Raw genomic sequence first — 12,981 nt, forward strand, 5'->3', positions numbered from 1 at the left:
TAAGGTTCCTCACTTCTTACCTAAGGCATTTTCCAGTTGGAGACTTCCAAGCTTGTCTACTCAAAACTGCAGAGGAGAGCCAGCAAGAAGCTCAGCTAGAGAAACAGAAAGCCAACCCTGGAGCTGGAGTGAGGGGAGAGTGCCCATTTCAGCCGGCACTTTAGCAGACACAGGACCACTCAGAACCAGCTTGTTCTCCTGGTTGGAGCCCCTAATGCTGAGCAGTGGACCAGGAGCAGACCCTGGGTAGACTTCTCCACCAAGGCAGAAAGCCTCTGAGAAAGGAACCACGTGTGGGTGCACATGTGAAAGTATTGCCCATCCTATAGTTGTTTTGTTTATGTAAAGACTCCTAATAACAAGTAGGGAGGTGTCTGAGCATTCCTAAGCAGAGAAAGAACACCCTGAAGTAAATCTTTCACCTTGAATCCTTCCTTTAGGCTACCAAAATGCCTTCCAAAATTATTTTAAAATTCTACCAGCCACGGGCCGGCCCCGTGGCTTAGCAGTTGAGTGCACGCGCTCCGCTGCTGGCAGCCCGGGTTCGGATCCCAGGCGTGCACCGCTTCTCCGGCCACGCTGGGGCCGTGTCCCACATACAGCAACTGGAAGGATGTGCAGCTATGACATACAACTATCTACTGGGACTTTGGGGGGAAAAATAAATAAATAAAATCTTTAAAAAAAAAAAAATTCTACCAGCCACTTTTTTAAACCAAAAGAACAAGAGTCTGTGAGAACTTAGAATACTCACAGTTTAGTAAAAACCTAGTAATTTTACCACATGCAGTCCCTTTATAGACGTGGAGACACAGAAGCTTCTAGACTTTTTTTAAGAAAAGGTGCTTATACAACCTTTGCTCATCTCATACAGGCCATGATAGGACTCTGCCCACATTAGCACCGTTGTTTTAACCAATGGATCTAAATGGGAGAGAAACTGCTAAGTAGTCTTCATCTGCTAAAAGAATACACAAACTCAACAGAGAGATCATCAGTGTCTCAAAGATTGTCATGGTTAAAGGAAAGGAGGCAGTTGGGTCCATACCTGAAGGGAGCTTCTCTGTGGAACTGCTCCCAGAACTGCTGCTGTTCGACATCGAAGGCTGTGCACCGCTGGCGGAGGAGGGTCACTTCATTGGCCTGCAGTGGGGCCACCTGCTGCCTCACAGTGATGGCCATCTTTTTTATGTTGTTCCATTTCTCGGGCAGCTCCTGCAAAGGAGACGTCAGTGTGGTCAGACCCACACTGTGCTCCTCCCTCTCCCTAGTCTTGAAGCTGGACACACCCAGATATCTTCCTCTCTGCTACGTGTCATGCTACAATGTTGTGGTATCGTTCACCCGTTCTCTACAGCTTCCCCTTCCTCGACTCATCTCTCTGGTTGTCTGCTCTCCTGACTGTCACCTTCTTCTGACTCAATGCTATCCTTCCTGCCCTCAGCCTCCAATCCAGTGACCCTTGCCCTTTTCTATATTTTCCAACAGTGCTTGGTTATTATGTTTAATGCTCCACATTTCCTCTTAGACCATCTTAACATTTCTCAAACCTGCTTTTTTTCTTTGAATCAAAAAGTTGGCTCATCCCTGTTTCTGGAAAAAAAACCCAAATACTTCACCCACATCAATTCTCCTGCATATCTCCAGCATTACATTGGTTTATATTTACTGAGTTTCCAGAATGTGGTAGACATTATACATATACTATACATATAGTACCAAAACATGGTCATCACCAAGTCCTGCTCTTCATTTACACCAACACACCTCACCTCACTCAGAAATCTCGACACTCTCCCTTTATTTCTTTTATTAAGAAAACATAAACTTTGCACTGACCTCCAGCTGCTTAAACACTGTTTCTGGCAATTCTTGTTCATAGGTCTTCAGCAATTCAATAGTTTGCTTTAAGGGCTCAAACATCTCATCAGTGCTGCTCTGCCGTTCTTTGAGAGCCATAAGGTGTCCCATTACCTCAACCAATCCTTTGAAATCTCCTTTGTCGACTTTCTTGAGCAAGCCACTCTCACTATTTTTTATAAACACTTCAAGGTCCTCCAAGCTAAGCAAAATAAACAGAACATGAGGAGCCATTCTCCTTCCAGTCCTCAAAAGGAAGATTTATTCATCCCCAACAACAATAGTGACTATTACGGATAACTTTCCATGTGCCTAGCACTTGACGTAGACTATATCTTGATAGTAAGAACATGGCTCTCTTCAGAAGTGTCAAAGTCATGAAAGATAAAGACTGAGACCTCCATGATGGAGGAGCCTCAGGAGATATGGCACGTTAGTGGGACAACTGGCGAAATGTGAGTAAGATCTGTAGGTTAGTTACTACCTCTACATCAATATTAACTTCCTTGTGTTGATAATGGTACTATGGTTATGCAAGATGTTCTCATTTGGGAAAGCTGAGTGAAGGTAAAACAGAACTCTTTGCACTATTTTTGCAACTTTTTTTGTAAGTCTAAAATTATTTCAAAGTGAAATTATTTCAAAGTGAATATATTACAAATTATTTTATTTATTAAATTATTCTTTAAAAACTGAAAATAAAAAAATATTATGGCCTCTAAAGTCATACACACTTGGGTTTAATTTTGACCCTCACTAGATGTGTAACCATGACCAAGTCATTTAACATCTCTGAGCCTCAGTTTCCTCACCTATAAGACTGTAGGTCTTATGGTAATGGGGTAAAAATAATTTCTATCTCACTGGTTATTGTGAGAATTACATGAGATTCATTCTTTAATTCAAAAATGCATGTTGAGCATCTATTATGAGCCCTAGCATGCTTCCAACTTCTGAGGTTAGAATGATAAATAAGATAAACAGAGGTTCTGCCCTTATGAAGCTTACGTTCTAGTGGGAAAAATCAATAGGAAACAGATGGATGAAATAAATTGCATAGTTTCACAGAGTGATGAGTGCTATGAGGTAAAAGGACAGAGACTAAGGACAGGACTATTTTCTATGGAGTAGTCAGTGAAGGCCTTTCTACTGAGGTGATATTTGAGCAGAAATGTAGAGGATGCGAAGGAGTGAGCCACAGAAAGAAATGGGAGAAGAACTTTCACGTAGAGGGAGCAGCATGAGTAAAGGCACTGAGGCTGGATTCAGTTTCATTTTTTGAGAAAACGGGAAAAAGTCAGGGTGGTAGAAGCTTAAGGGGAAAAGGAGGAAGCATGGCGGGAGAAGAGGTCAGAGAATTAACAAGGGGCTAGACACTGTAGGGCCTTATGTGGTAAGAAGTCCAAATCTTATTCTACATGTGAGAATTCTGAGTGGGAGAATGGCATGATTTGGCTTATATTTTCAAGAAGATCTGCAGCTGGAGGAGAATAGATTTCAGCTGGAGGTGGTGATGATGATGGTGGTGATGGTGGCATTGGTGGTGGAGGGACAAGAAGGGAAGCCAGGAGGACATTTAGGGACTATAACAGTTGTCCCCGTGACAGAAGGTGTTGGCTTTGGCCTTGATGGTGGACATGAGGAGAGGTCAGATTCAAGAAATTTTGCATCTAGAGCCAATAGGACCCACTGATGAGTTGCAGGAAAGATGTGAGGGAATGAGAGAAATCAATAATGATTCCTAGCAATGGGGTAAATGATGGTGCCATTTAAAGACATGAGGAAGAATTGGGGAGGACTAGTTTTTTGGAGGCAGAAGAGGGAGAGAAATAAGTTTTAAACACTTTAGGTTGAGACGCCTCACACTAGACACCTAAGGGAGATATTTATTAGGCAGTTGAATGTAAGCCTAGAGTTCCTAAAAGATGGGGCTGAAAATATGAATTTGGTAGTTATCAGCACACAGACGTATTCAAAGTGTTGTGTTAGATATCAACTGAAATTTGACTGTAGGTAGAAAAGAAAGTCCAGGATTGAGGTTTCAGGAATTCTAATATTTTGAGGCCTAGAAGAGGAGATGAGCCCAGCCAAGGAGACCAAGAAGGCATAGCCAGTGAGATAGAAAGAAATCAAGAAAAGTGAGGTATCCTGAAAGCGACAAGAAGAAACTGTTGGGAAAGGAGGGAGTGATCCAGCTGTGCCAAATACTGCTGAGATGTTCAAGTAGGATGAAGACTGATAATCACCGCCAGATTCGGCCATATGAAAATCACTGGTGATCTTGACAAGAATGGTTTCAGTGGAGCAGTATAGCAAAACTCTGACTGGAGAGTACGTTGGACATTGGAGAATGGTGGACTTCTGTTTCTAGTGGTATGATGTACATGACGATATGAATGACCCTTCTGCTAAAACAACTAAAATGCTTAAGAAAATATTTCAAAATCATTTGAAAATGGATCACAAAGGTGTTATGAAATTAATGAATCTCTAGACACTGAAAATGTAGTGAAAGCAAAACTCTGGGAGGTAAGTGAGGTTCAAAGCTGGCTTTCATGTGATAGTTTCTACTGAATGCTGGAGACCTTGAGCTGCTATTTTGATTGCTTTATGAGATGTGGGAACAGGTGATTAAGCCCAGGGCCCATACAAGGGTGAGGAAGCTAATAGGAGGCTGTATGTGAAGTCGCAACACCATAAGGATGAACGGGAAATAAATATTCTGCACAGCAAGGGACAGTATGGAACCTTGCTGTACTAACCTTGGCACTAGATGGACTACTGCAAGCTGAAGTACAAGTGGTCTGGAGTTGGAAGAGTCCCTGGATGACCAGCAGAAACAAATGAAAATCCTTTCTGGAGGAATGCAACTAGAATCCAATCCTCAAAGGATTAAATTCCAAGGAACAAGATTTTACAATCAAAAGTCACAAAATACACAAGGAAAGAAGTCACCATGAGTGGGAGCTAACAGAAACAGCAAAATTAAACCTGTGAAGCGTTCAGATATTGGAATTCAGATGCAGAACATAAAAACGAAATATTTAATGTATTTAAAGGACAGGAATTCATGCTTAGGTGCCTTGCTTTATTGTTTCTGACCCACATAGCAGGAGAAAAATGCCTTCCCTGCAGTTTCTCGGACATTAATTCAAGACTGACTGAGAAAAATACTTTCATCCTTTTAAGCACGATATATCAGTTTATACAGAAATGCTCTCTTTAGGGATCACCCTTCAGAAGCCTAGATAATCTCCTACATTCTCAATAGGTCACTGCCCCTGTCCCAAACTGCCCTTTAAGTTCAAGCATAAATTCAGCATTGTTTCAGAGTCAGGAATAGAGGCAATTTCAGAAGCTCTCCATATATGCCCAGATCTGTGATAGCGTGTGGACTTTCATATTGAATGATGCATTCTGAGAAGCGATAAAACTTATTGAGGTGGATAACATGAAAATTATGACCTATGATGGCATTACTTTGTGAAGAGAGCATAGGAAAATCTTTCCACATATATTTTAGCAATGCAAAAATGATCCTACTGTGCTCTGCGGATAGGCAATTCCAGGATAACGAAGTTAAAATTTTTCTGTAGGCCTTTATGTTAACTTTAATCTATGGCATGAAGAAATGAACCACTTTTAAGTTGACAAATCAAAAGATATCTTAAGATGCTCCCCTAATGAACACATTCTAAAACTTAAAAAATGAATAAATAAAAGCCTTAAAATTTGAGCGAAGAATAAGCGGGTATAAAGACGAGCAAGGAAAATTAAAAAATAACCAAAGAGAAGATCTAAAAATGGAAAGTATAATTAAAATTTAAAGCTCAATGAACAGATCAAGGAGATTCAGACAAAGCTGAAAGAGAGAACTGGACTGCTGTCTGATACAAGTGAAGAAGTTATCCAAACTGCATGCAGTAAGACAATGACTGAAAACTAAGAGAACTGTTACAAGACATGGAGGATAGTGAAAAGATCTCACATAAGTGTAACAAGAGCTCTGGAAAGAAGCAGTAGAGAGAATGGGCAAGAAGCAATCTTGGAGGAGATCCTGGCTAAGAATTTTTTTGAATTGCTGAAAGACACCAAATGTAAGATCAAGAAAGCCCAGTAAATTCCAGATAGAATTAACATAAAGAAATCCTCACATAGGTACATCCATATGAAACTGCAGATTACCAAAAATGAAAAAAACAATCTTAAAATCAGCTTCAGAGCAAAGACATATTTCTACAAAACAAAATTAAACTAAACTAAACTAAACAAAACTAGACTGATGGCTGACTATTCAGCAACAAAAATGAAGGCAGGACACAGTGGAATAATATTTTCAATAGACTCACAGAAAGACATTCCTGATTTCATGTGAGGAAATGGATATAGCTATCCCTGAAGTAAGATCAATTCCTGGATTTTCAAGTGCAGTGGGTCAATAAATTAAAAAAATAATAATAAAATAAATAATAGAGAACAATTGAAATTACTGGGAATGATAGAATATAATTTGATGGATGTACAACTGAGATCAAACTATTCTAAAGACTTTATATTGGATGTGAGCAGAGTAACAATACTGATAAATTTATTCTTTTTATTAAAATAGCTATGGTAACCATTAGAACAGTAGATCTAGATAGTACAACATCCAAACTAGCAGAAGGGAAAAAACGGAATAAGAAAAGGGGAAAATAAAATTAAAAAAAAAAAAAAATTCAACCTAAAAGAAGGCAAGAAAGGAGAAAAAAAGAAAAAAGAAGAACAAATAGAAAGTACATAATAAAATGGTAGAAACGAATCCAAATATAACAGGGTAAATGTTAATGAACAAAACTCCCAGTTAAAAGATAAATATTAAGGTAGATAAAACATTCAGTTTTATGCTGATTATAAAAATATCTCCTAATATAAAGGCACAGAAAGATTGAAAGCCCGAGGATAAAATGAGAGACACCAGGCAAATATCATACACAGAAAATTGGTTTACTTATATTTATATAAGACAAAACAGACTTTAACACAAGAAATATAGCTAGCGATAGAGATTTTTAATGTGTGGCTAAAAGTTTCAATTTGCCAGGAAGATATAAAAAGTCAAACTCTGCATGTTCATATAACATAACTTTAAAATATATGAAACAAAAAATGACAGAATTACGAGGAGAAGGTCACAATCTACCATCAAAGTGGAAGATTTTTAAGAGGATTATCTCAGTAATTGATAAAACAAGGAGACAAAAAAAAGGCAGTGAGGACACAGTGGATTTGAATAAAACAAGTTTGTTCAAATGGGCATGCACAGAACACTACAGCCAACAGTTACAGAATACACATTTCTTTTCAAATATGTACAGAACATTTATAAAAACTGACCATACTGTAGTATACAAAGCAAACATCAACAAATTTCAGACATTTGTTATTACTTATGTCACATTCTCTGACCACAATGCAATTGTGAGAAATTAATAACAGAAATGTAAATAAAAGAACCCCATGTTTGAAGATTAAAAAATATATAAACACATCATAATCTATATTAAAAATATTTAGAACTAAATTGTAATGAAAATATTACATACTAAGACTTGTGAGATGTAGGTAAAATTGTACTTAGAAGGGAATTTATAACTTTAAATATTACATTAAAAAGACAGAGGGCTCAAAATGAGTAAGCAAAATATCCATCTTAAGTTAGCCAAAGAATAGAAAATAAATCCAAAGAAAGTAGAAGGAAATAATAAACATAAAAGAATAAATTATTAAAATAAAAATCAAATTATAACAAAGAGGATTAATGATCTCATAAGAAAGTTCTTTGCAAATCTCTGGCAAGATAAATCAAATAAAGTAGCCAGAAAACACAAATAAAAATGAATAGAAATGAGAAGAGGGACATAACCATAGATTCTGTAGAGATTAAACAGGTAAGAGAATATTATAAATTTTATGACAATAATTTAAAGATTTACAGGAAATAGATACATTCCTAGACAAATATGACTTACTAAGGAATAGAAAATCTTAATATCCTATAACCATTAGAGAAATTATAGGTAAAAATCTTACCAAAAAGAAAATACCTAGCCCAGATGGCTCAGTAGGAGATTTAAATCAAACTTTCAAGGATCAGAGAATTCCAATCTTAAACCAACTCTTCCAGAGAATAAACAAGAAGGATTACTTCCTAATTCATTTTATGAAACCAGCAAAACCACAGAGCAAGATTAGACAAAGACAGTATAAGAAAGGAAAATTGAAGGCCAACCTCAATCACAGACACATCAATGCTAAACAAAATATTTGCAAACAAAATCAATCAAAGGATGTTTTCAAAAAGATAATATTTTTTGTCAGGCTTATCTCACTAACACTCAGTTGGTTTAATATTAGAAATGAAATAATATATTCACCACTTTAACATTTTGAAGAAAAAAACAGAATTATCTTAACAGAGTTAAAAAAAGCACTTGATAAAATTTTATATCCATTTATGCTAAATCCTCTCAACAAATTTGGAATAGAAGAGAATTTCTTTAGTCAGATGAAGAGAATCCACAAAAAGCTCACAGCAAATGTTACACTTGGTGTGAAATGTCACGACCAGGGACAGGACAAGAATCCCTGTCCTCACCTCTTTATTCAACATTATCCTGGAAGTCCTAACCAGTGTGCTAACACAAGAAATAGAGATAAAATGTATAAAAATAAAGACTGAGAAGAAGGATTAAAACTATTATAAATTTGTAGATGATGAGTACGTACATAGCAAACCCAAAAAAGGACACAGATAAATTATTAGAATTAATAAGTTAATTTAGCAGAGTTGCTTGATACAAAATCAATTCCATTTCCACAGAAAATATGATTTTAAAATATCATTTATACTAAAAAAATCAAAAAATAAAATACCAAGGACTAAACCTTAACAAAGACATGAAAGTTATTTAAAAGGTAACAATTACAACATTTCGTTGAAAGACATTGAAGAAGACATAGATAAACAGAGAGACAACATGTTCTTGGACAGGAATACCCAATACCATAAAGATGACAATTCTCCTCAAATTGATCTATAGTCACTGCAAATATAATCAAAATTTCAACAGATTTTTTCTTCTACAAACTGACTTTAAAAATTTGCGTAAACTAGTAAGGGCTAAAATTTGTTGAGACATTGTTAATGAAAATGAGCAAGGTGGGGACTTGCCCTGCCAGATATCAATATTTATTACAGAGCTATAGTAGCTAGGAGCCAGCCCTGGTGATCTCTAGTGGTTAAGGCCTGCTGCTCTTACCGCTGTGGCCTGGGTTCATTTCCTGGTCAGGGAACTACACTACCATGTCTGTCGGCTGTCACACCATGTTGGTTGCATGTTGCTGCAAAGCTGAAAGCTATGCTACTGGTATTTCAAACACCAACAGGGTCACCCATGGTGGACAGGTTTCAGTGGAGCTTCCAGACTAAGATAGACTAGGAAGAAGGACCTGGTTACCTACTTCTGAAAACATTGGCCATGAAAACCCTGTGAATGGCAGTGGAGTACTGTCTGATATAGTGCTGGAAGGTGAGAGGATGGTGCAAAAAGACTGGGCAGGTCTTAGCCTTGCTGTGCATGGGGTTGCTAGGAGTTAGAATTGACTCGATGGCACTAACAACAAATAGTAATTAGGACTGCTGTCATATTAATGCAGTGATGCACAAAGGGCTACTTGATATGAAAGATAAAACTGTAAAACTTTTAGGAGAGGATATAAAAGTGTATCGTTAGGATCTCAGAGCAAGAAAGGATTTATTTAACAAGACAAAAGAGAACAACATAACAGAAAAGATGAACACATTTGGCTACATTAAAATGAAGAACTGTTCATCAAAACATACCATAAATGGAGTGGAAGGCCAGTCCACAAAATCAGAAACTATATCTGCAATATATACAACTAGAAAAGGATTACATATAAAAGATATAAGTAACTTCTAAATATCAAAAGCAAAGCACAAAGTCCAACAAAAAATGGGCAAGAGCTATGAACAGGCACAGAAGAGGAAATATAATGACTCACCAAAAACCTAAAAGGATGAGCCACTTTATTCAAAATTAGAGTAATGTAAAATATTTACCACGATGAGATACCACTAAACTCCCACCAGAATGGCCAGCATTAAACAGTTTGTCAGTACCAAGAGGTTTTGAGGATGTGGGGCTACAGGAATTTTCACACGTGGCTGCCCTACCCTGGAGACATTGACATTATATGCATTGATCCAGCAAGTCCACTCTTACATATATACCCTAGAGGAATACTTGCCTATTTATACCACGGTACATGGATAAGAGTACTCATAGCAACATTGTTGATATTAGCAAAACCATCTGAAACAACCCCCATGTTCATTGACCACAGAATGGATAGATAAGTTGTGGTATATTCAGATAGTTGAATACTCTACAACAGTGAAAATGAATGAACTACTGCTATGTTCTCAACATGGATGGATCTCAAACATAATACTGAGTGAAAGAAACAGGACACAGAAAAAATATATAGTATGCAATACTGTTTCACTTTCATAAACTTTTTAAATGCAAATCTATACACGTATAGATATATGTGTGTATTTCTATATACATATAGATATATGTGTGTATATCTATACATATATACATGGTGTGTATATATATATATGTGTGTGCGTGTGTGTATACATATATATACTAAGCTATAAAGAAAAGTATAGGAAGGATTATGTCACATTTGGAGTAAGGGTAACATCTGACAGAGAGGGAGAAGGATTTGATCAGGGAAGAGTGTGTAAGGGAATTTTAAAATACAGCTAATGTTCTGTTTCTTAGCTGCATAATGCAAATGCAAGTATTCATTTTAATCTTTTTCTCTAAATTTTATGTACACTACATGTTATAATAAAACTTTTTGTAGAGAGAGAATGGAAGATGAAGAAGTAAAGGAATCAAATATAGATACATCTTTTGAGGAATTTTGCTGTGAAGGAGGGCGCACAAAAATGGTGCTGTAGCTGGAAGGACTTGTGGGACATGCTGCTTTCTTTTTTTTAAGATGGCAGATATGACAACACATTTGCATGCTGTTGAGAATGTATGAAGGAAAAAATGGATAATGTTGTTGATAGGGAATATTTAAGGAGCTAAGTTCTTGAAGAGATGAGAGGAAAGAGGTTGGACTTAGAGAAGCAGGGAGAGCTTATCTGCTGTAACAGGTAAGGTAGCCGAATATACAGCTTCAAATGCAGGTAGGTTGTAGATTTGTTGGTGAAAAGGTGAGTTAATTCTCTTGTGATTGCTCCTAATTTTTCAGTGAAATGAGAAACAAGGTTACAAGGGCAGAGAGGATATTTGAGGTTAAGTAGAGAGAGGCAAAGGAGTCTGGGAGAGTTGGGAAGCATCTACAAAAATGTGCCGGGCCTACTTGAATTTTATGTTCATAAATTTAATATGAGATTGGTCAGAAGAATGGTTTGTTTTTCCTTCAACAAGGATGAATTGCTCAGGTACAGGTGCGGAGCACTGAGTTTAGACAGAGTCAGGGTTTTACAAGGTGGGAATGGGAATGGGGAGCAAGGGTGATAGACTGAGAAAGTGTTGGGGCCAATGGATTGGAAATCCTGATGGGTCTGAAGTATTTAGCGTAGCAGGGTTGCCAAGTAAGTGAGCTGGAAAGATACCAGGTGGTGGTCAGAGAATGGAATGCTTAAACCTGAGATTTTGAAGGGAGAGCAATTACTCCCACACTTTTCCCTCTGCCTCGCTGAGAGCACAGCATGGAATTAAGTAACAGAGGTATGGCGGAGGGAAAGGGCCTTGGAGAGAGAGGTCAACAAAATAAGAGGCAGGTATAACGGAGACTCTATGCAGATGTTGAGTCACTGAGGACGATTATCAGCAGAAGGGTGGGAAAGGGAGACCAAGCCAGCTGATAGGAGCTGCAATGATGGGGAAGAATGACTAAGAGCTTGGTAGGTGATTGCAGCAAGGACAAGCGGCAGTTGGTACCATCTGATAGAATTTGCTCCGGTGGAGCTGAGGGTTTTGAGGGAGGAGAGTGATGAAACGATCTGGAAGCAGCACTGAAGAGCAAGAATGTCTTCTTCACCTCCAGGCCTAGTTGTAAGAGGGATACAACAGAAAAACCAGCCCTCACTTGGTGGGGGGCGGGTTGCAGGGAAGGCAGTGTCCTCAGGTGAGAGCCGGGTTAGAGTAAAAAGAGGGTGAGAGAAGATGAGGGGAAAAGTGGGCATTTGCTGATGAAAGACCCTAAGTTCTAGAGGAAGGCCTTGCAAGAGCAGGGTTGAGTTAGATTAGGGCATAAGCTGAATGGGGATAAGAGTTTATGGACTTAATGTTCGTGTCCCCCACAAATTCATGTATTGAAGCCCTAACCCCCAATGTGATGGTATTTGGAGGTGGGTGGGGCTTTTGGGAGGTAATTAGGGTTAGGTGAGGTCATGAAGGTGGGGCCCTTATCAGGGATTAGTGTCCTTATAGGAAGAGGAAGTGAGAGAGATCCCACTCTCTTTGTGCACACACACTGAGCAAAGGCCACATGAGGACACAATGAGAAAGCAGCTGTCTGCAAGCCAGGAAGAGAGCTCTCACCAGGAATGAAATCAGCCAGCACCTGGATCTTGGACTTCCTAGCCTCTAGAATTGTGAGAAATAAATTTCTGTTGCTTAGGCTACCCACTCTGTGGTATTTTGTTATGGCAGCTACTAGGATTCTAACACCAATTCCAATGTGTATGTGTGGTGGTGGGGTTTCCCCACACCACCAAGCAATTCTCCAAAACCAGCAGGGTGTCCTACAATTCAACTCAACTCTGACACGATCTACCTGGAGAGAGCATCAGATTCCACAGATTAAGGGCTCACTCCTACAAGACTGCCCCACCCCTTTAAGATGCCAATCACAAGTCCAAGTTGTCATCTGTGCCTCTGACCGATGGGCTATAGATCGGCAGTTCTAATGACCTTCTCTTTGGGTTCAATTTATTTGCTGGAGTGACTCACAGAACTCAGGGACCCTGTTTGCTCACTAGATTACTGGTTTATTATGAAAGGACGTACTCAGGAACAGCCAGAT

General features: G+C 38.4%; 1 protein-coding gene across 1 annotated transcript in view; it reads right to left on the reverse strand.

Annotated features, from left to right (window-relative positions):
• Nucleotides 1-12,981, reverse strand: part of DNAH9 (dynein axonemal heavy chain 9) — a 305,906-nt gene that overhangs the window by 238,489 nt on the left and 54,436 nt on the right. Inside the window, exons 18-19 of the mRNA XM_058559699.1 lie at nucleotides 1,840-2,062; nucleotides 1,049-1,215 (exon numbers count right to left, since the gene is read on the reverse strand). Coding sequence (XP_058415682.1) covers nucleotides 1,049-1,215; nucleotides 1,840-2,062 — 390 coding nt within the window. The remainder of the gene's footprint in view (nucleotides 1-1,048; nucleotides 1,216-1,839; nucleotides 2,063-12,981) is intronic.

This window comes from Diceros bicornis, chromosome 18, assembly GCF_020826845.1.
Source record: "Diceros bicornis minor isolate mBicDic1 chromosome 18, mDicBic1.mat.cur, whole genome shotgun sequence".
Classification (NCBI taxonomy): Eukaryota; Metazoa; Chordata; class Mammalia; order Perissodactyla; family Rhinocerotidae; genus Diceros; species Diceros bicornis.